Source organism: Ciconia boyciana, chromosome 3 (assembly GCF_034638445.1).
Source record: "Ciconia boyciana chromosome 3, ASM3463844v1, whole genome shotgun sequence".
Taxonomy (NCBI): domain Eukaryota; kingdom Metazoa; phylum Chordata; class Aves; order Ciconiiformes; family Ciconiidae; genus Ciconia; species Ciconia boyciana.
In genome coordinates, this window is record NC_132936.1 from 34,241,612 (window position 1) to 34,266,065 (window position 24,454).

Below are 24,454 nucleotides of genomic sequence, written 5' to 3' on the forward strand. Positions count from 1 at the left end.
TGAGGTGAACAAAGGAGAACTCTGACCACAAAAATCTCGACTGCCTTGATATTCTGGCAATTAACCTAACGCTGCTTTTTTTCCAGAGAACAGCCTGTCCCTGTAGGATTGATATCTCACACACAGAAGGGGAAATGAATTAATTTTTATGCAGAAGACTACTTCTCTCTACAGATGAGCACATCTTAAATACTGTTATTGTTTCATAAACTGCGAATGATCAGATAGTAGCCATCTTCTACGTTATCTCCTGTGGAACAAAGTACGCAAGTACTCCATGCTTATGTTTTGCATGAGCCACCTACTCTTGAACCACCACTGTCCACATTCAGTCATCTGCAACATCCAATAAACCATGGATCAAAGCAGAGAGCAGGTCAGACAGCCTTGGCAACCTTACCATTCTGTATGAGCCAGCTCAATAACATGGCTTATTGTAGTTGGGACACAGGTATGAGTAGTTTCAAGCTATGATTTAAGATTTTTGCTATGTTTATTTGGGTTATCTTGTAAAGGGAACATTCCACAGTATGATGACATGCAATTACAACATACAAATCTGTCTGCACAGGAAACCTAGTCACCAGCTAAAATCCATAAAATTATTACGCGGTTTTAACACAAAAAATGATGTAGTAAGTCAGAAAACAGGAAAAAGAAATTTTGCTCCTTCCTTTAAAAATACAAAATCTTAATGAAGAAACTGTATTAGAGGTAATGCAGAACATCAATTCTTTTTTAAAAAGAAAACCTCTCCAGAAAACGTTTCAGACTTCACACAAGAAGCTTGTTAGAGGCAGTTTTATTTTAGTACAGCTTGCTTTTATCACTTGATTTTAGATGATTATTTTTCCAGTTAATCAACATCTGTCTCATGTTTAGACTTAAAAGGTGCCTATCACCTTTGTATTTGAGTAGTAAAGATTGCTGGTTTATTTATGTTTATTGAAATCATGACCTTCTTTATTACTACCCCAGATATCAAGTCAATAATATCCTTCCTGTTAACTATCCACATACACTTCGAAATACTGGTTTTTAACTGTAGGTCTGATGCCAATGAATGGAATAAAGTAGGACTCCTTAGAAAGCATCACATTTCCCAACTCTGGAGAAAAGTTATTTTCTTTGCTTCATTACTATTTCCCCTGACAGTTACCTCAAGCCTGTGACAATGACGTAGTCTTAACTCTTCACTGCTGTTCGGTGGTATTTCACTGACAGTTAGCACTTTGTTATCATGGGATGACCGCTCAAAAGACTCTAGAGAGTGATGCAATTTTCCAAATTCAGTTTTTAATTAATAGGTATCCATCTCTCAAATCATCCTGGCAGCAGTCTCTTGAGAATGGGTGTGGAAAGGAGTTCCTCTACTACTGAAACTCAGGCTCCCTTTAATGTAGGATTAAGGCATGCTAACCAAGAAACCTACTGACCCTTCTCTTTCTTATCTGGAAAAGGAGAATCTTGCTGACTTCCTGAAGGTATTATTAAACACTACATATATCCATGACTGCTGAAGAACTATGTCCATATTTCATTTTGACTGTAAATGTGGCAATGCCTGTCAACCAATCAGAAGAGTACAGATCTTTCAGAAAGATGAAATCAACTGTCATTGTCCTCCACCAAAAACTGGAGATCTTAATTCTTCCTCAGTCGATGTTTCTTCATTCTCAGAATCCCTCACTTTCAGGTGCAAGTGCTTCATCAACAGATTTTGTATGCCTCTCCCCAGCATAAATCCCATAATGCAGCTGGTCATCCTTTACCGTAGCCCAGGACATCTGCTTGGTGGAGAACCTTGCTGCCCACTCTCCTGAATTGTTAACAACAATGACACCCCCCAAGCCTCCAACCCGTGTCTTCATGTAGTCTAATGCAGTGTCAGCAGCCATCTCTGGTGACATTCCTGAAAAGAACAACAAGATAACTTCATGCTATCTGTCTTGAAATAAGTTTTAAAATTCCCTCCATGTTTCACCACTCCACATGGAGCCAGCCGAATCTAATTCCTCCTTCAACTAAATCAGCAAGAAATTTCCAGTGTAGCAAAGGAACTTTTTATAGGAAGGCTCTGGACAATTGCTAATAGCTGCTATGGTATGGTGCTGCTAAAAAGACAGGATTTAAATAGCTTCAGATTGTAATTAAGTTTCAGTGTTTGATATAGACTAACTCATAAACTCTGTGGTTCAAGACACATTTCTTATGCCATCATTTGAAGGGAAAAATGCCAATCTGCAAGCTTTCCATCAAAGGTTTGTCACAAACTAGGTCTAAAGCATTTACAATTTGAAAAAAAAAAACCCCACATTAAAACAATCCAAAATTTCAGTCATCATCTATGTTCCAAGTCCACTGGCCACAATGGAACTCAACGCATGTACTTTGCATTGTCGTAATTCATCAAAAGCAGGTATCAGCATTACTCTTCCTGAAACTTCTGGAAGTATCAGGCACGATGAAGACTCAATGTACTAGACATCAGAGACAGGACCAGCAAAGCAACTTCGTCTTTTCATTACACTTAATTCATATTAAAGGGAATATTTTCTAAATAAACCAAAGTTAATGTGTACATACACACAGGCCAGCTACTATCTGATCATACACAGAGGCCTGTAATAGCTGCAGAATATTTGTTCACTACAAGTTTGAATAGATATTCAGGAATGCAGTTGGCTCGGCCTAATTGTTCTAAGATATAAACCATTGGTAATGTTATGCAGCTTAAGTCGCAGAACAAAAACTGACCTTCATGGCTTCCCTGCAAATTTTGAGTTAAAACCAAACAAAACCAGCAGAGTCAGAATTATTCAGAGCACTGGTGACTGACAGGATAAAGCTCCTTTCTCTGACGTTACGGGTGACACTGTGACTATTCAAGTCAGTGGCACTGACTTCAAAGGGTCAGTATTTCACTGTTTGATTTTTCATCAAGACAACAGCTGCCACCATAAGACAGAGATTCCAGCAGCTGTTAAGACTGGCAAAGCAATTCACTCCTGAAATATGGAAGTAAATTTTGCAGTGTTGGTCCAAAAGCAGATATTTACTATGCGAATTACTGAATAGCTGAACAGAATTATGAAAGCGCTCTATAGTTGTCCTTAAATATGCAGCTTCAGTTGACTGTTCAAGGACTCAAAAAAAGTTATAACTCCTTGAGGGTTTGTTTTCAGCACCTTCATGGAACCAGGGGCGGGGATCTATTGCTGACGTATTTTCCTGGCAGCTCAGTTATACTTCTGGGCAGGATGAATGAAGGTAGAGCAAGCATGGGCAGGGTGAACAAGTGCAAACCAATTAAACATGCACACATGTGGGTTCTTTTTTTTTTTCTCTCTTCTTTTTTTAAAAAAAGAAAAAATTAATTTGAGCCTCATTTGCCTTTCATACTGATTTATCACAAGCCAGATAACTGCTATCAATGCATAGGTTTTGCAATGCAGTTAACTTCAAGCCAGAGAAGAAACTCGTTTACACAGTTTAGACTAAATAGAACTTAGAAGGCCATTCACAAATTGAATGGCCAGGGACATAATATAGAGAGTAAAGGGAGATCATAACATGTTAGAGCTTTGGGAAATAATCTGTAGGTTGAATCTGTATGCTGAAACTATCACATTAGCCAAGAGATTTACAGAGAAATGTACCCATTATATGCAAACAGCTCTATAAAGCATAACAAAAATATTCTCAGCTGTTACTTGTCCCTCTACTTACTGCTTCTCCAATGAAAATGTAAATTGAAAGTTTTCCAACTATTTCCAGTTCGTTTGATCTCAAAGCAAGTTACACTGTACTGCCCAAAAGCTATGGCTTTCTAAAAATAATGGTGATATCTATATTAATGGTTCTTCAACTGCATGCAATACAAGTATGTTGTCTGGCTACGTTTACAGGCTGTAATATAATCAAGGGTTTAGATGACAGACTAACTCATGAAGGTAAAGCTCCAAAGGGTCATCCCACAGTCAGATTATATTACAGTCACATAAGACACACTGCGTCAGCTGTTTACCACATACCCACTCAGTCAGTTTAGTACATTTTCCAAAACAAAATTAAAATTTAAATCATAGTTAAAACGTCTTAAAAGCATTTCTGTTGCTATAATCAGAGTTGTTAAAATAAAAACCATTACTGTTTATTAGAAAGGTGATATTCTATGCTTTCTTATTTCAGCTCTGATTATCTACCTCTAGCCCTCCCCTACTGCTTCCTGAAAAATATCTTGCTTTTACTTGTTTTCTATTTCTTTGTTCACAAAATTTTAGTTTAAAATTGGGAAAAAATTACTAAATAGAACTTCAGTTAAACAAAGTAGACAATAATCTCTTTCAATGTACATTGATCCAAAGCATGATTAAACATCGCAGCATAGATATTTCTGTCCACTTAAGGCTATTTTAGCTTTCTTAATACTTTAGTACTTTGTTTTGTTTTTAAAGAGAGGTGACCCATCCACATACCCCTGGGAGCAACTCTTCGGACAACTGTTCTAGGATGATAGTACATAAACTGAAACCTGTCATTAGGCAACGTTTCCTATCCTCATTATTTCAGCTTACAGGAAGTTTGGAATATACCTTGCTCCATGTGATAGAGGATCAGTCGAGCTAAGACCACTTTCATAATGCTCTCCCCATGTCCTGTGGTTGAAGTGGCACCAGAACGGTTATCAGCATAACCTCCACTTCCTTTTCAGATGGAAAAAAAAAAAAAAAAAAAGCGGCAATATTCTGTAATACAATTTACAAGCTCTGCATTATTTAAAATAAGTACCAAACACTTCTTCCTAAAGTTCTGGCACTTCTGGGAGCAAAGTGTCAGTAACTAACTTCTTTCTCATTTCTGTCTCAGTTTGAAAAGTAAAATATATGAGAGAGAGCGACAACAGCTGGATGAAGTCAGTTGCCAAGTTATGAGCTAGAAGACTAGTGATCTGCTTGTGGTACAACAAGCAGAAGCAGGCCAACACTTCACAGGGATGGGCAAAAGTATTTTCCGGAACAGCAAGGGACAGTATATTGAGGATCAGCAAGATAGTGATGGGATGCAGAACGCCAGGTCACACAACATTACCAATTGAGAAGATATGAAGGAAGATCTTGTGAGGACATTGGTGAATTGACCAAAGTCTGAGGGGAACTTTTCGGCAAGAGCAAAAGCAGATAAGAGATCTGAAGAGCCTGGGCTCTAGTGAAGCATCATGAAGCACCCCTGAAGAATTTTGCAAGTCCTCACCACAAACAGAGCGTTTCTTCTGTTGAACTCCCCTCCCCCCTTTTCTCCCCCCATCCTTGTTTTGCTGGCACATTCCATACCCTGTTCCCCACCAAGCTTCTGCTTGCTCAAAACCCGTGTTTCCAGCACATCTCCTAAAGAAAAATATTTCCCAGGAGCTGGGGAGGAACATACAACAGCATTATAAACAAGGTACTGGGGGAGGGGAAAGAGGCATAGAAGAGCAATGAAAGTTTCTTCCCTTCTGTACTTTCTTGATCAGATCAGACCCTTTCAATGGACCCTGATTTACCCGTGGAAAAACACTGCCACAATCAGTCTGTCAGAGCCTCCTTTCAGAAGGCTCTAATATTTAAAAGGACAGCTAGCATTTCTGTATCCAACCCTGCAGATGTCTAGTAACAGCAAAAGTTGCAAGCAATACACTCAACAGTGCCCAGTTTCACTTGTCCTTCACAGACCTATGTCACACACTATAGGAGCCCTGAAAACGATCTACATAAGAGAAGGGTATTTGCAGTCAGAAGGCTGCAGTCAGAAATAAAGCTGAAAATCATACTCGAAATGCAGAGGGTACCAAAATATTAGCAACTTAGGGTGCGAGAGAAAGTTAGTATTAGTTTTATAATAATCATGTACTGCCAACAGCAGTGCTATTTGAGTCTGGGATATGTTTTACTAAAAATAATTATTTTCCAAATCCCAACTGTATGGTAGAACCCTGAAGCAATCAAATGGCAAGTCTGTCCCATGAGAGGAACAAGTCTGGGAAAAGGATTTCAAGTGTCTCTTTATACTTGGATAAGAGATCTCTTAAAATGTTTCCTTTATTCCACACCGCATCTGTTAGGCTCTGAGACAGTCTTATCAGGGCTCTCTAAGAACAGGAATTTACTCAAAGTTGCCAGTCATTTTACAGTTCTGGCTCACTGATATAACAAACAGTAATTACAATTACACCTACTTCCTTAAGTATCAAGAAAACAGCATCTTAGTATGGAACAGGCTACATTTTTTGACTTAGCTGTAAGCATGGATGTACAAAAGGAGAGCTTTATCAGAATGAACGGAAAGGAAACAGAAAAAAAAGTGTTAGCATTCAGGAAGGGACAGAAAAAAGAAATTCCCATCCCCATTTTCCAGACAGAAAAGTGTTGGATGACAACAATAGTGACAGCACTACACCTCTACTCCCAATCCTTACTTGCAATCTCCATGGTGTGTTAAGGAGCTTGAGCTTTGATACATTTGAGCGTTAGACCTCAGTTTCAGATGTACCAGTATTTATGTTTCATTTCACTAATGAAAAGGAGAATGTGTAATACTTTTTTGGTTTTTTTTTTCTTTTTTTCTTTCTTTAAATGAGATACCTACAAAAAAATGAGAGGTAAGACCCCACACCCCATACCTATGCATGCTGTGTCACCAACACGGCCAATCAGTTTATTAGAGAGTCCTCCAGTGGATGTTGCACAAGCTACATTTCCTTCACTGTCTATAGCAACAGCACCGACTGTTCCAAGGTCTCTGCCAAGAAAAACAGTTCACAAAATTAAGTAGAATTAAAGCATACCTGCGAAAGCACATTGCATTTATTTTCCAGGTAGCTTTAAAAAAAGATTACTGCTCATCATAAAGCTATTTTTTACCACGCTTCTCATTACAAAGATAATAAGCAATATGCAACAATTCTCATAGCTTTATATTTAATAGAGTAGAAAACAGTCAATTTTTTTTTTATCTCCCTCCATGACTTGTTTACCTTCATAGCATGGAAACTTTGACTTGGGGAAGAAAAAACCCGCAAAACAAAAAGCACGCAGGGCAGAAATATTTCTAGCCATCATAGTTCTGGAGTAGTTTTTTGGCTGTGACACACCTGACATACAACCTTCCCCTAAACAGCAACTCAAAGACGCAAGAATTGTCTCCACTGTCTCAACGGGAGGTTAACCAGAATTATTAATGACAATGCACGTAAACGAGTGAATACAGAAAAGGAGAGTAATGTTATGAATGCATTGAATCATTTCCTTCCTGTTCCTCCTCCTTCCTCTTCCTTATTCCCCTAAATGTTTCAATGCCACAAAAAAAAAAAAAAGGTTATTTATGTGCCTTTCAACTAGTATTGTTCACAATGCATCATTAATACATATTTTCGTCTTTGTACTCTGTAGCTAAGCAATCTTGAGGTTTAAATCACTTGGCCAGTAGAATCTGTTGAAACCATACATCAGCTTAAAAATCTTCATGCACTGAAGAAAATAAAAGTCTCAACTACTGCTTTACTTCTTCAGCACAAAAAAGTCATATATAATAGGCTGCTTAAATTATACATGTGTATTCATACTCAGAGAAAAAAAGGCTATTGTAACTTACTGTAACAGTCGCTGCACTAAGAAACAAGACATTACCAAGAAACAACAGTTTGAGTGTCCACATATTCCAATCTTAGGAGCATAAAACAGTATCTGGCTAGGAGAGGTATATCAAAAAAATCTAAATCCCTCCATGCAGGAAAAGAATTTGTAACAATCCTTCAAGGAACTGCCCAACAGCCAACTGGAACAGGAACACCTTTGGAAGTTGCCTGGGCACCGGTGAGGGTCTCTCTACAACCCTCCCAAATCTAAGCTGATTAAGTCAGACAAAGTCTTTCTATACCACGAAACCCACAGTCAATTTCTCAGAGAACCAACTTCCTGTTCCCTCCTGATTATGTAAAATATCATACTGTCAGTCCCTACACTTCATTCACAGCAATTCAAAGTTGACTGATGAATCACAGGCCTTACAAACTGCTCTGACATTTATGTGGCGACGGACCTCATCTCAAACTGATATGATGGTGCAGATGGGCTTCCCACCCATCCATCTGTTACAAATGATTTGCTGAAAAGAATATTAGTAAATTCAGTACTTCCTTGCACGATCCTGTGGCACCCTTCAACCAAAGTTACATCCTCCCGAGAAATTAAGAAAGGTGCATCCAGATGTACATTTTCTAGGTATGTATTTACCTTAAGCAACTATGAGAATAATGAAAGTACACAGATCACATACGCAGCAGCTATCTGTTTAGGGACAAGAGCTCAATCAGCGATAAATTACAAAGTGAATGTGTCTGACATACCTTATCTGCAGTAGAGCAAACAGATAACTACACTCTATTTCTTACTGTCCCTTTAAACTTTTTTATTGCTTCAGTGTCACATGTTTTCTTTGTTCACCCTCAGAACAAAGGCAAAGAAGATATAAACAATCTGTTGCATAGCTAGTTGCCTCAGAAACATTACCAAGGCAGGCAAAACTGTCTAAGTAGAAATATCGTATTATAACCATCCATTGATTGTTAGTGGTAGTAGTAAGAATCTCAACAAGTATCTGTAGTATACCAGAGGATGCTATTTATAGTAATGCTTTTGTTCAATCGGGAATTATTCTTATGTACTGCATATACTGTGATACAGAATGGATCACTTGGATTTGTTCATTCCCTTTTGTCTAAATCTTCCATTATCCAGTACCCATGAAGTTACATGTACTTTTCTGTCCCCATTCAAATAATAAAACATCTGCTATTTTGTCTCTTAGCCCTACATCAGAAGTAGGGTTTTCTGTCAATTGCTGTCGGGGTCCTTCTAGTTAATACCTCCTCAAGTTACTCTTGCACTGTGGTTCACAGAGGGACTAGTAGCCCATCTACTACCTTACAGCCAGACTCAATCCCCTTTCTGTGGGGTTCTCAGGCAATCTCCAGCAATTCTTGACAAGGGTATGGTCGGAATCTTCGGAGTGAGAGACTGAAAATAAAACAAACCACACCTTATTCTCAGCAAAAGGTGTGCAAGATGCCATGGTGCAATGGAATCATAGGCTTTTAACATAAATGAATGCAGACTTCTAACCAGCAGAAGAGAAAGGTGTCTCTTCTGGAGACATGTAACTTTCCTTGGAAAGCTGTGAACCCCCAAGGTTTCCAACGCTGTTAGGACCAGAGGACTGGAAGTAAAGCACACACCAACCTTCAAATTCCTAGTATGATCTGGTATTATGCTGCGTCTGCCTAATACTACTTCACCTTCTGCCTGTTCGCCTCAGGCAAGTTTCTGCATAATCACTGTGAACATAACAGGGAAAAAGGACATTCCATGTGCGATACAGGAACAAACGGGCTTGCATAAAAAAAGACCTGTTTTCAACTTTGTGAATTTGTGCTGATGTTTTGGGCACTGGTTGTTGGAAAAAGAACAGCGTGGCTAAGACAAGAAAAAGTCTTGAGCCCTTCAGAAATACACAAGCCTTCTATTATCAGATATTCCAGAAGAAGACAATGGTGAAATTGAAGATGCCTAACACTGTTACAAGAAAAAAAATAATTAAGCAGTTATAAAGAATGAATGGAGACTCAGATGCCATGCCATTCCAACTTATATATTCAGGAGACCAAGTGGCAGGAGGGGTTACGCCACCCTCAGAATTTTTCATAATGAATTATAATACCACAAAGTCCTTGGATAGACCATAGATCAAAAGAAAACTTCTGTTGGATACAAGATGAACTATGACTGTAGTCAAGGAGCAACTTCACTTTGTTTACAAGACCATATTTACACTTGCCTCATGAATTTGTTTTTCCTTCTAGCAATTTACTTAAAGTTACATATAGCTTGTAGTTTATAGCCTCATTTAATGGACTTTCATTAACATGCCCACAGAAGAAATTTCCTCCTTTTGATCTGCAAATTCTTAAGCACTGCTTCTCTCATTACTACTAGTTCACAGAACAGATGAACAACATGTAATACATTGTTTATGTAATGTAATACAGTGTTTTCCTATGCCACAACCATTGACATACAAATGGAAGCTCAAACCAATTTAGTATTTATGCCTACCTCACAGGCATAAAAACATTTTTGACACCTGATGATTTTCCTTCCTTTCCCACCCACCTCACCTTCCTCTCCACTTTATATGAGACTTGCTTATTTTTCAAGTGACTTTCATTTTGCTGTTGTGCTATACCATCCAGTAGCATCTCTTTTCACACCCACCACTACACTGAACTTCTTGGTCAATTTTTTCATTCCTATCTACAATAACCAACAGCCACAATCAGCACTCAGAAGGAGTTACTGGTCAAAATCTGATGTTGTTGAACTACCTAATCTAGTTTAAAAACAAATCTGATCATCTACTTAACCAAGATCAGCTTTATTAATTTTTTTTTTTCATGGACTTGTTTTAAAATGTGGACTGGAGATTTTAAAAAATCACAGTGCCTCTGTGGAAAAGAACTATACAAACTGATGCCTGCTGTTTGTAAAGCTGCTCTGTGCACTTCCATAACTGGTGATTTTAAGAGCAATAACAAGTTCTAACTTTGTCCTCCATTAATGCCACAAAATCTATGCTATGTCAAAGTGACCGACAACTTTCTTAAGCATCAACAAGTTTGTTCAAGTTTGTTCCAGCCACTTACACTTGAGCAAATTCACTGAAAGCTTGATTTTTAATTACTTTCACTGAAGATACACTGTGAAGACTGTATCAAACCATGTAACACTCAGAACTAAGTATTCTCAAGCCTGAATATAGGCTTACAAGCTTTTTTTTTTTTTAACTGATAGCACAAACTAAATTACTTGAATTTAAAAAGAAAAAATATTTTACAAAACCCCTACTTCTGAAACTCTTCAGGGTTGGAATCTGGCTCAAGGTTCTTCTTCCATCTGTCCCGGGATCTCTCAGTTATGAGTTTCTCCCCTGGAGTCTCAGGAATACCCATGCCCTGAGCAAACAGGTGTGCACCACGGTCAGTCAGCAGCATGTGCTTCGTCTGCAGAAGACAGACAAGAGATTCATTGACAATTCTTGTTTTGCCTTGTACTGAGTAGTTTTGTGTAATTGCTCTTTATTTTTAGAAGTATCCACACAAAGAAAATTCAGAATTTTGTTTTATTTTTAAACTTCCCAGATTTCTATGCCTATATCCTCTTCTACTAGATGAAAAAAATTTCAGCTCCCCAAAACACAGATACAAACTTTCACCATTAGTAGAAAAGAATTGCATTTATCTATTTAATACTTATTATAATGGGAAAAGAAAAATTGGTAAACCTGCTCTTTTGCTAATTTGCATGCAACTTCTTCGTACTGTTCCCAGTCAATCACCAAATCACTACTTAACTAACTGTTTTGTCCAGTTAACTAAGAGATCTAGCAGTATTTTACTCAGAAGGAAAGAATGGTAAATAAATTCCTGTTCTGTTTGAAGGTATTACATCTTGTAAGAATAAAATAACCCAAAAATGTAAATATCATACACTAAAGTGCTTCTTAACATCAGCTGAACCACTTTATTTTAAATACTTCCTTCAACTAGCTGCTACTCTTATAGACCCAGAATTTCAAATTTAAGAACTGAATATTATTCTCACAGGTTTGACAAAAAATGTTTCCTCTCTTCTAACAACATTTGCAGAAGCTCTATTTTGATTCCTTTATTTAGCAAAGCACTTAGACCAGTTTTTAAGTCAACAACCTTAGTTAATTCCATGCTTCAAAGTCTGTATGGCTTGGTTAATTCCTATTTTAGAGAAACTTGCCAGATAAATGTTTCATTAATCCTTATACTTTAGTAGGATCTCTAAAATCTGATATATATATATTTTTTTAAATCTGTGTCCAAAAATAAGCATCACCTTCTTGGACCACTACACAGCTGTTAACTGCTCATCAGAGCCCAGGAAGGTTTTGGAGGAGCAGTGGTCTGATTATAAAGTATGGACTCATTTCAGAGCACAGCAGCTAACTTCAAGCAAGCTTTTATGTCCATGCAGCAGCCCAGCACACAAGTACCAAAAGGTAGAGGTCCAAAAAGTAGAACCATGTGATGCTGAAGGCAGCAGGCCTGCAGAGCCAAGTAGGAGACCGCAGTGGCAAACACTCTGCTCTCAGCCTAAAGTGAGGACGCCAGAAGTTGGGTATTTCTGTGTCATGCTGCATTCTGCAGGACATTTACAGTCACAAAGCTTCAGACTTTAAGATGTCGCAAACCATCAACTTCTGTTGATTTCTAAAGCAATGACAAGCAATCACTACTATGACTAACCCATAGCATTGCACTGTTTTGAAGGAGTCGAGCCGAACCTCTTCCCAAACCACAGACACTGAGCTCTGCTGCAGCTTATTGCAGCCTCTGCACTAACCCCTTCAGCTGCTTACACAAGCAGGAAACACAACTACGCTTCAAAACCATTCTTGAACAGTCATTCACACATGTGGTCGCCCTGACATCAAACATTTTTGAGAATTTAAATGTCCTTTTACTGACAAATTAAGTCCTCAATTCATGAGAGTATTGCTTTAGGGAACAAGAGTAAGGGTTACAAGGAAGAAGTCCTCTATATATGTGAAAGAGTGGACAATAGGCTTCCATGCTGAGTGATGTTACCAGACAATAAAAGACCTACCTGTTTCTAACAAAGCTGAAGCGTTCTTCCAACTTGAAAGCCAACTTCTTTGTGCAATACTGCCCCCCTCTGCCACTAAACCACCAGAGGCACACGATCCAATAATTCAAATTGGTTTTGGGGGGTTTTTTTGGTGTTATTTTTAGGAAATACATTGAACTTTTCTTTTGACTTTATTGCTGTGTCCTCCATCACTTGCTGCTTTCTGCAGCAATTAAGACTATATATCATCTTTTAAATAAGTTAAAAAAAAAATCAAAGTTTTATTGTAAAAAACTGAAGTTATTTCTTAAAACTTTTTCAAAGGGTTCCCTTCCATATGCAGATTCTGATAACATATCCACCTTCCTGAGCTGCACAAACAAGACATACTTGCATATAGAGGAATAAGCTTTGGGTTTTGGTGTTTTGGGTTTTTGGGTTTGTTTGTTTGTTTGGGTTTTTTTCAGTTCTCACTGAAAAGAAGGTACCTTAAGGAGAATTTTATTTTTTTTTCTCTTCAATATATCTTGTCCATCAAAAGAGCTGGTAGAACATTGCCAAACAACCCAAAAGCACATTTTTCTGTCTCATCTTTCTTCTACAGTTTCATGAATATGTTTGCTAACTTTAAGTGCCTAATTTTTCTGTGACACATTTATACAAAGTAATCCAAAAGGACAAAAAAGAAAAAAAAAAAAGTGGGAAAGAGGGTTCCAGAGGTCTTACTAACAAACAACAAATGTTGGCAAGTTTAGTTAATTTCATGGGAAACAGTGAAGAGAAAAATCCCCCAAATTTCTGCAGCTGGCCTGAAATTCATACCATCACAGTTCTTTATTTAACAATCCTGGCAGTGTGCAAAGCACAGCAAATATTTCCACCTTTGCCTTGAGAAGTCTATGTCCTAAGCTAAATTCTCCTTTATCTAATGTAAAAGGAGGGATGATATAGTAGGATAAAACATATACACAGTTCATGTATACCAATGAATCAGTGCTCTAATGTTCACTAGTTGCCCATCGAATGAAGTGTTGGAGCTAAGGGGGATTACATGCCCCATTTAAAAAAAAAAAAAAAAGCCATTTCAATGTCATTCTATTTTTGTTCACTACAAACAGGAATAATTCAACAGGAATTCAACTGCTTTCTCAAGGATTTGTTTAATTAGTTAACGTACTAAAAGCCTTCCACTTCTAGAGGCTGCCGTGTTCAATAACATAGTAAATCATGAATGGAAATCATTCTGGTGCCCTCCTTTCTTCTGCTCCATGAATTTGGACAAGTTGGAGCCCAGTGAGAATGCGACAGCACAAAGGGTAAATGTGTGCAACAACAGTCTAGAAGAGCTACTCTGGCCACCAGATGGAGCCCATATTGTTCCGTAATAGCAGTGGAAATACAGAAAATTACAAGCAGGTGGGGAGGGGTTTTTCTGTTTGTTTGGCTAGTTTTGGGAGATGCGTGTTTCAAAATTCCTTAAGGCAGCAAGGCATCTCAAAACCACTGGGAAATAAGCATCCTAACATGCTTAGGACCCCAAGAAAACTACAGTCTTATTACCCATGGGTCACAAAGTTCGAAATATTTTTAATTATGCACAGTAAAACAAAACAAAACACACTCTGAAAAGTACTGTGAAATAGCCTGGGTTGGTGTCCCAAAATTCCTGTCCAAGATGAACAGAAGAGTAACATCAGTTGGTATTCCCATTTATAATACCTGACAGAGAAGCAGCAGAAACTCACCTCAAGATTGATCAAGCAATTTAAGCCAACATTTACATTTGAACTTTGTCATCTACACAGAATGTTTTGCATCTAGGCAAAGAGTTTTACCACAAAATTTCATGGGTTTAGGGCTATACCATTATACTTGGTCCTGTACAGATGAATTTTATTATTTCCTTTCAAATTTAGCCTCAACATTTTTGAGCATCAGAAGCACCACACAGTGACAAGAAAGACCTTATAATAGACAAGAAAGACAAAGAAGACTTTGTTTTGGGGGTTGTTTTGTTTTTTTAAAAAACACTTTGGAAAGTTATGTTCTCAAAAACCAACAGTGTTGTTTTACTTTATTCTTGTTGACTTAAATGGGATTTTGTCATGGAGAAGAAAAAAAAAAACAACCAAAACCAAACAGTGATTCTGGAATGGGCATTCAGTTCATCTGAACTGACCAATGGGCATTAAAAGAAGTTATCTACAGTAAAAAAAAAAAAAACCCAAACCCCACAACATTCCCCCCAACCCTCCACCTACATTCTCAAATTTTGAAAAATTTGGTCTTGTGAAGCTGTCTACCAGCTATACTTATTTGTTCTAGCTAAATGACAGAATAAATCCCCTGTGAAGGAACAAAAAGCTTATTCATCACAAGCTTTAATATTGTTTTCTAGTAGACATATGTTTTAAAAAGTATTTACATTTAAAAAATACTAAAGTATTTTTTAGTGAAAAGTTCTGATTTTAAAAGCAGAATTATCCTCCAATTAAGGAGGATTATAAAATAATTCCTATCTTCTTTAGACGCTGTTGAGGACAAATTACATTTCAACCATCTTTATAGATCACCAAAAGAGGTTTTGTTTCCTCAAAAGTCACTTCGAAAGGTTAAAAAACCCATAAATCCTCTTCGTTAATAAGTATTTTTGCAAATACGAACCCTTTTCAACAACTGGGCAGCTGCACTAGCAGGATGAAAAATGTGAACTCCAAAGACAGTACAAACTTTTTGATCAGTGTCACAGCCTAGTAATGATAGAACAGATGCACATATCACACAAATGACCTACTCCATCCTGAGCCATACCAGTTGCACCACTTCTAAAAAATGATAATTATTTTGAGATAATAACGAAACAAGATATTAGAGTGACTTCTTAGTGGAGTAAGGGGGGACTGATTTTACATAGAAGGTCAAGTAATAACCATTTTGCTGCCCTGGTAAGTTTGATTCTCTTGGAAAAATTTGTCACCATCACATAGTACTAATGTTATCTTCTAGCCAATGTTGTTCCAATCTACAAAAAGGGTGTGAGGGAAGACCCAGGGAACTACAGACCTGTTAGTCTAACCTCAGTTCCTGGAAAAATTATGGAGAAGATTATACTGCATACTATTGAAAGGCATTTAAAGAATAATGCAATGATCAGGCACAGTCGACATGGGTTCACAAAGGGGAAGCCCTGTTTAACTAATTTGATATCCTTCTATGATAAGGTCACCTGCCTAGTGGATGAAGGGAAGGCAGAGGATGTGGTTTTTCTGGATTTTAGTAAGGCCTTTGATAGTGTCCCTCACAGCATCCTTCTGGACAAGTTGCCCAGCTGGGGGATGAGCAGGTTCACAGTGTGCTGGGTGAAGAACTGGCCGAAGGGCAGAGCTCAAAGGGTTGTAGTGAATGGGGCTACACCTGTCTGGTGAACAGTCACCAGCAGTGTTCCTCAGGGTTCAATTCTAGGGCCAGTCCTGTGCAATATATTTATCAATGATCTGGATGCAGGATTTGAATGCACCATTAGCAAGTCTGCTGATGATACCAAACTGGGAGGTGCTGTTGACGCTCTTGAGGGACAAGAGGCCTTGCAGAGGGATCTAGATAGATTGGAGCATTGGGCTATGATTAACAGGATGAAATTTAACAAGACCAAATGCCAGATTCTGCACATAGGATGGAGTAATGCCGGGTGCAAGTATAAACTGGGAGAGGAGTGGCTGGAGAACAGCCCTGAAGAAAGGGATCTGGGGGTGCTGGTCGACAGCAGGCTCAACACAAGTCAGCAGCATGCCTTGGCAGCCAAGAAGGAAAACTGCATCAAACACAGCATAACCACCCGATCAAAAGAGGTGATTATCCCGCTGTATTCAGTGTTGGTGCAGCCTCACCTTGAGTACTGTGTGCAGTTCTGGGCCCCACAATTTAAGAAGGGTGTGAAGGTCCTTGAATGCATCTAGAGGAGGGGAACAAAGCTGGTGACAGGGGTGGAAGGAATGTCCTATGAGGAGCAGCTAAGGACTTTGGGCTTGTCTAGTTTGGGGAAAAGGAGGCTGAGGGGTGACCTCTTTGCTCTCTACAGCTTCCTGAGGAGGGGAAGTGGAGAGGGAGGTGCTGATCTCTTCTCCCTGGTATCCAGTGATAGAATGCATGGCAATGGTTCAAAGTCGCACCAGGGGAGGTTTAGACTGGACATTAGGAAGCATTTCTTTACCAAGAGGGTGGCTAAACACTGGAACAGGCTTCCTAGAGAGGTGGTCAACACCCCAAGCCTGTCAGTGTTATTAAGGGCCTGACAATCCCCTTAATAAAATGCTTTAACTTGGTCAGCCCTGAAGTGGTCAGGCAGTTGGACTAGATAATTGTTGTGGGTCCCTTCCAACTGAAATAGACTAGACTATTTTATTGCACTGCTGGAAGACCATGACTTTGCACTAAGGCTACCATCTGATTAGGTCACAATGAAGAAGGCCACCTAGAACAACATAAGACTGCATTACATGGCCAAATATGTTATTGGGTCCTTTAATTCAGTTTCATGTCATTGCAAAGTCAACAGTACATTACCCAACTTTAATCTTGCAAGATCAAGCAGAAGACTCAGTGACAGCATAAAAGCTTTACAAAAACAAGTGAACAAAAAACCCCCTAAAATCTTGAACACCAGCTGTGGAGCAAGAGAAGATCAACATGCATAGGTCAATTTCTCCTTCAGCTTCCAATTGCATGGCAGAACTTATGTTTCCTTAGAATGCTATTTTTAATAAATACCTCTCAAAACCCCTTAAAATAAAAGTTCGTCATGACCATAGTTTCCCAACACTACCATCCATTTCTCCCTTCTTTACTGCTTTAAAGCACGACACAAATATCATCATTGAGGTGTATCAATATACCAGATTAAGTTCTAAGGGAAAAAAATATTTCATATTCAAGTACGTATTCAGCATACCTTTTCCATGACAAGTCGAGCGAGTTTTATTGGGTTTGCTATACATTTAACTGCAGATACTGCTCCAGAGTCTAAATTTTTTCCATCCATGATAATGGCATCCATTTCTACTTCACCTTTTTCATTTAGAACAGAACCACGGCCTAAAGAACAACAACAAAAAAAAGTCAGGGAGGAAGGAAAAAGAAAGTCATTAAGAGCTAACCATCAGGTGATTCAATTATTAGATCTCATCAAGCAAACTTTCTCTTTCACAGTTTGTTGTCCGACTTAGTGAAAGCATCTCCTGAATACAAACAAAACAGCAGAAACACTGCTGAGTATAACCACAAAATCCAACCATTAACAGAAGTGTCACAGGGTACAACATTTACTTAAAAATTGAATTTTATTTTTGTAAGATGAAAAGCACACTTCCAATCCCATCCAAAGTGATATCCTAGGTATGAAAGTTAAAATGATGAACAATCATGAACAGAATTCTTTATCCCCCCAGATCAATTCAAGTGCACATAAAACTATTTTACCTTTACAGTTCTTCCAAAGGAGGATACAACATAACCCAACAAAATAGTGTAGTGTTCAATCCTATCAACAGATTAGTGTCACATAGCATTCCAAGAAACTGCCAAAATTGATGGAGCAGTATAGAAGTGTCCACTCACCAGTGCAACAAAAGCTTGAAATAACCAGTTCCTCATTACCAAATAAAAACAGTAGATGAAGGAATTAAAAAAAAAGTAATAAAATGTTGGGTAGTTTTCTTCTACAATTATCAGTGCTATCACTAACCTAATTGAAAATTAATGAGATACAAAATGAGACAATGCAAATGCTCTTTTTTTTTTTTTTAATAATGCCAATAACTGTATCACAGGGGAATAATGAGTTGTAAGCCATCAAGTGCACAAGCCTTGCTAATAAGGATGGAGAAGACTAAACTTGAAGTAAAAAAAAAAAAGCCCAAAACAAAACACGGCAGACTTACACAGTAGCTCAGGCAGAAAGACCTGAACATTGTACAGAGCTAAACCAGGTTTTTTATTTCTGTTAAACCAACATTAAAGCAGATCAGAAACCACTGTTAATATTTGTTGACATAAGGCTTCTATACCAATGTACTTCAGACCTGAATATATGAAGTTAAATCCCCTGTTACAGGAGGCAACAAAATCCTGTAATCCTCCTCCTATTATCTCCAAAACTCCCCCTGCCACACACAGACACGCCTGAACTCTGCCCCCAGAAAGTTATTTTTTGCCCCTCTCTGACTGTATAAGCTATTCCAGAGTTCAGTCCTGCATCATTCACAACATGCTAATTTCTAGACTACACTGATCTGTGGGGAGCTTATAGGTAACTTCCTTGTGCCACCCATGTTAACATCATTATTCCAGCTTCTCCTTTATGCTAGTGTAAGGAATGTCCTTTGTTTTCCTAGATAAGCCCTGCCATGCTCTTTTAGCTTCCTTTGACAAGGTAGGCTCTCTATCTCATGATCACCAAATTCTCACTAGAACTAGGGTACCCCCTTCTTAAGTACCAGTGACCAGAACCAGGAACCAGTACCATGGTTCCAGGGGAAGCTCTACCAGCCCCCTTCATCACTGCATTAATAGTATCCTATTGTCTACTGGACACCTCTCATGGGATACATCTTAGGATTTCCTAAAATTCCTGAGCAGAACACAGTTGCAGACAGATCCTGTAGTCAAAGGCAGCTCCCTACAGAAGCCTCCTTTTACATTTGGTGAAGAAAGAGAGGTGCCCTCCAAGAACAATTCATCCCACTTGCCTTAGAGAGCTGTATAGCTATCCTTTCTCATTCCACTGACCAGCACAGGAAGGCTAGATACTAAACTTCAGGTTATCTGAGGTAGGATGAATCCCTCCTTCTGTGGTTACAGACTGTCTTTTCATCTGCCTTCCAGCACAAGGGGTAGGGACTACCTGCCTCTGAGGCCACAGTATCCACTGGCAGCAGCACTGAAAAAAAAGTCTGACTGACTTGTAAAGCCAAGGCAGGGAAAAAAAAGAGACAACAAAAGACAGAAAACCTAAGGGGACACAAATAATACGTGTCTGACATCAGCCAAATCACAGCAGGGGTACTGAGAGTAGTACTCCAGTTCCCTATATCTACAGATAGATAGATCTGTTCTCTGTCCTGCAAAGGCTGAGGAGTAAAGAGTGTGCAGGGATCACTATAATGACAGTTCTTTTATCTGGAATATTCACACCAACCTAGTTAATACTGCTAGTCAAATAAATCACACAAAGAAAATATAACCAAGACCACTTCCTCATCACAAGCAGAATCTGATGACTTCATTATGCTGCACAAGTCACTAAAATGGTAGTTTTAGACAACAGTATAGCTTCTAAGCCCCTCCACCAAGCCTACATCAAGATGCATCTACACAGCATGGCTAAACCCTATCATTCAAAAATGGGCACAACATGATCATTATGCCCATTCTTCCCAAACTTTATTGTTGTCTCTTAGCAATGTCTGTGTTTTCCTAGAAAATATTACAGTAAACCTGATTTTTCTTTTACAAAGATAATACCACACGGTGAGTTTTAAACAGCCACTCCAATCAAGGCCCTCTTCACATAGCTTTTCACCTCATTTTTGCCAGCTATGAGAACAGCTGTATCTAATGAGTGTTAACACAATTAGATATATCTGTAAGTGATTACCAGACTACTTGCCATTTAGATCAGCGTAGTCAAACTTGAACAAGGGCTTAAGGCTCAACTCCAGTTTAAGCAAATTTTGCTAAAAATTGCTCATTTAATATACTACAAAAATGTACAAATATTGTTAGAACAAACTGAAGTAAACACCTTTAGACAAAAAATAATTCAACATATATTTAATTAAGGATGTGACCTTGGACCATGAAAAAGCGTGTCACAAACACATACTCCACTTTGTATGTTACGCAAAATGTTAAATTATAACTGTATACCAGTCATTGGATATGGTAGAGTCTAAGGTCCTACCCTCAAATGACATGATCATTTTTACAGGAGTATACGCTGCTCACAGGTGTCAGTTCAATGACAGCATACTACGAGAGAGCATGGCTCAGAAAAAGCAGTATTAGTGACAAGATTTCACATAAAGGTCAAAAAAAGCTTGTATACAAAACACAGAATATTGCTAGTTATTGTGATCCTACTTAGGATAAGTGCCCAAATGCTTCAGACTGTTGCATACAAGTTAAATAAATGAGCCTAAACAGATCATTAAAAAGTAAGCTTTCATCACTGAGAGTCACACTGAGCTAAAATGTATTTCCCATCTAAATAATTTTGATTTAGAGAACCATCAAAACTAGCGTATAAGAAACAAAGAAAGTATGCAATTGTTTACGTGGAATGATTAAGAAAGAGATGTAAACAATCTTTAAGCTTAAATTTATATTGAAGTGGCTTCCACATTAACATTGGACACCTAATGTGAGGCAGAACATCACTGAAGAGATGCTTCCCAAGAATTAGGATTTTTTCCTGCCCTGTATTAGCTGGCATTTTTAAAATAGCAAATCTAAATTCTCTCGCCAGAGAGATATTTTGAGACATAACCCAGAAGCATAAAGAGAGCCAAAAGCCAAATAGATACTGATTTACTGACCTGACCAAAACGAAGTCCTAAAGACTAGTGACCGATTTAGAGAACAGGTGAAAAAAAGTAAAAGTTAAATGAGAGAATGCCATCCTGATATAATTTATATAATAGTACACACCGCACCTCTAAGTGTGCTTCACGGTTTCAGCTTGAATCCTCTAAAAAAAAAAAAAAAAATCAAGATGTTCAACCCAAGTCAGTAACAAAACACTGAAAGTTTCATCTGAAGTAAAAGCTCTCCCTCGCTCTCAATTACAAGGTGAGAAGGAACAAGTGAATCTCTGGGCACTAAGTGTGCACATAACTAATAGCTATGTTCTCTAAAACACTGAACATTGACAGGTCGTTCTTTCCATGTTCATTCCTGACATACCTTGGTGGAGGTGGGGAAATATTTTCACTGAAATACATCAAAATAATGAAGTTGATGTCATACAAAGAGGAGAAAAATATTCAACTACTGATATTAATTAATTAACATTAATCATTACGAAATCCAGTTATGAACCCTCACTGTATAAATTAATGACTCATATACCATTACTGCATTAATTCTGTAATATTATTTACAAAAGCACTAATTGCAATCATTAAGAGCAAGACATCTAAAATCCACAAGAACAGTATTCCTCTGGCCATTGGTACAGGTCAAGTGTTAAGGCTTAAACATTGCTGCAAGCTATGTTCAAGTGCCTTAAACATGAACATTAACTAAACATATACTCCATTAAGGAGTCCATATCTTAAAAGTGAAGATGCAGCACAGTAACAGAAGATTTACAGAACAGCAATACTGCAGCACAAGAATGAAATGGCAGGTATAAAACACTGAAAAAATGATAAAAGACTAGCTCATCTGCCTAAGTGTGTTCACAAGAAAACTATGGTACATACCATGCTATTTTATTATACAGAGAAATAAACTATTTTGTGATACCAGTATTTACTCCACTGCAACGTGCATAATTCAAAGAAAATGCAAACTAGCATTTTAAGAAGCATCAGGGCAAAACACTTGAAATACATTATGATTCTAAACCCACTTAATTCTTGAAAAATTACCTGCATTAAAATGAGGATCATCTTCCATTGATCGTACTGCCTCCTCAACTGCATCTAAAGCACTGCCTCCCTGTTTCAGGATACCATAACCTCGCAGCGCAGCTCTGACAACACCAGCACGACTTCCCTCTTCTCGTTCTTTAAAGATCCGGCCAGCTCCACCATGCACCACAATGACCGGCTTCATCCTGCCAAATTTCTCCCAAGGCTTTCAGCTGTGCACAGGTTGCTTGTAATTAGCCTGTTTTGGAAAGAAGAGCCTTTAGCATGTGCTCCATTCTACATGGAGAAAACCTTGCAGGTTAGTTAACAGATACGGCCAGTTTGATTGCAACCATTTTACCTTTCAGGAACCTGAGTACTTACGCAAAGGAGCTCCTCATTCAAGTCTCGACTGGAGGAGGCCCCAAGCAACTTGGTGCAACTCTTGATATCAGCCCTGCTCTGAAGGCCTCTTCCAGCCTAAGTTACTCTATGATCTTATGATTTAGCATGAAGCTTGTCTGGTGATATTACAAGTTACAGAGGAAAAAAAGCATGAGTGACTCTCAATCCTGCTAACTGCTCTTCACGTTAGACGGGTAGCCTCATTGTTTAAATATAATAATATAGCCAGCGATAAAGAAAAGCAACTGACCTGACCCGCCTTAACAGGTTAACCAACTCTACTGCCTGCATTTCAAACCTCTGACCTCTTGCAAAACTTTGTACTTCATACAGGAAAACAAGGCATTCAAACCCAGTGGCCAACAGTTTGTTGTTACTGCTCACGGCATCCTGTGAGCAGAGTGTTGCTACACATCCCTGGCATTCACGTTTCTGTTTCTAGAAAAAGGCAAAGGAGAAGCAGCCTCATCCCCCACAGAAATCTAGGGCACCTCACAGAGTAAACTCTTCACATGAAAACAGTTTCTCAGGGCCACCTATTTTTGGAGGCTGTGAAGAACAAAATCCCAGCTTCTGTCTCATCCTATACACAAACCCTTTAGGCAGTCTCCCCGTAGCCCTGGACTACTGATAGCCCTGTCCCTTGCACTCCCGCAGCCTCAGGAGCAGCACTTGTTCTCGGGGCCCACTTGCCAGGATGGCAGCAGGAACGCACCAGATGAAGACCCAGCCCGTGCTGTTTGGGCGCTACAGCCCGAGGTGGGGCAGAAACGTCTCGATTATCACCGAGGATCCCGTAAGCGAGGCCCTTCTCCTGGAGGCCGTTTGAGTTTTTATTTCAATCGGCAGCTACGCTCTTCCCTCCGCGAAGGTCAGGAGAGGAAAAACTGAGCACGGGCTCTCCTCAGCCGCGGATCAAGCCCTGCCGGGCATCGCGGCGGCGCCTCAGCCCGGGGCGGCCCTGGCCCAGCCCCGCGCCCCGCCGGGCTGCCTGCCCGCTCCCGGCGCCCCCGCGCTCGCTCAGCCTTACCCGCCCTCGCGGAGAGCGAGAGCGCGGGCTCGGGGCCCACCTGCAGCGCCCCGTCCCCACAGCAACCCGCGGCAGCCGAGCGCAGCGCCAGCGGCGCCCTGGACGCACTCCCGGCGGGGCGGGACGGGGCGGGCCCGGCCGGCCCAGCCGCAGGGGACGCGCACCGCGGCGGCGGGCGGGCAGCCCTTGGCCCGGCGGCGCCGCTGCAAGGCAGCCGCCCTCAGCAGACATGGCGTCCCTCACCCGCGCTGAGGGATGGCCATAGTTAAGATGGCGGCCCGCTGCTCGCCCGGGCGTCCATCCCCCCACCTCGCCAGGGGTCCAGGCGCCGCTGTCTCGGGGCCGGCAGGAGCGGCCCGGCCCTGCGCTGCCTGGCAGGTGGTGCCGCCGCATGGTGCCCTTTTCGGCTTCGTTCGCCCCTTAGCCGCAGGCAGGCGGGGAGCGAGTTCGCCAGCACGCTCTCGTGGAGGGGCCGGGGCAGCGCCGGCGCCGCGCTGTGGAAGGCGATAGCTGCAATGCGAGACCACCTCGTCACCCACCACCGCTTGATTTCCCCTCGAGTTAAATTAGAAAAATGGCACCTCTCCCGCAAATCGAAACCAAAGAGCACGTCCCGCGTGCCCGCCCTTCCCTCTCCTCGGAGCAGCCCGGGTTATCCCCACTCCCAAAGCCCGGGC

General features: G+C 39.9%; 1 protein-coding gene across 6 annotated transcripts; it reads right to left on the reverse strand.

Annotated features, from left to right (window-relative positions):
• Positions 1-502: 502 nt before the first annotated feature.
• ASRGL1 (asparaginase and isoaspartyl peptidase 1) lies at positions 503-24,149 on the reverse strand. Of its 6 annotated transcripts, XM_072857830.1 has the most exons (8): positions 23,778-23,881; positions 22,727-22,863; positions 22,361-22,601; positions 17,662-17,804; positions 10,941-11,095; positions 6,662-6,780; positions 4,596-4,706; positions 503-1,912 (listed from the first exon to the last, which is right to left on the reverse strand). In XM_072857830.1, the coding sequence occupies exons 3-8, from the start codon at positions 22,545-22,547 to the stop codon at positions 1,677-1,679; spliced, it is 951 nt and encodes a 316-aa protein (XP_072713931.1). In that variant the 5' UTR covers positions 22,548-22,601; positions 22,727-22,863; positions 23,778-23,881; the 3' UTR covers positions 503-1,676. The 6 variants fall into 6 exon arrangements, with proteins under 6 accessions (XP_072713931.1, XP_072713934.1, XP_072713930.1 ...); XM_072857833.1 differs by lacking the exons at positions 22,727-22,863; positions 23,778-23,881 and adding an exon at positions 24,021-24,149; XM_072857829.1 differs by lacking the exon at positions 22,727-22,863 and having other exon boundaries at positions 23,778-23,890.
• Positions 24,150-24,454: the final 305 nt, after the last annotated feature.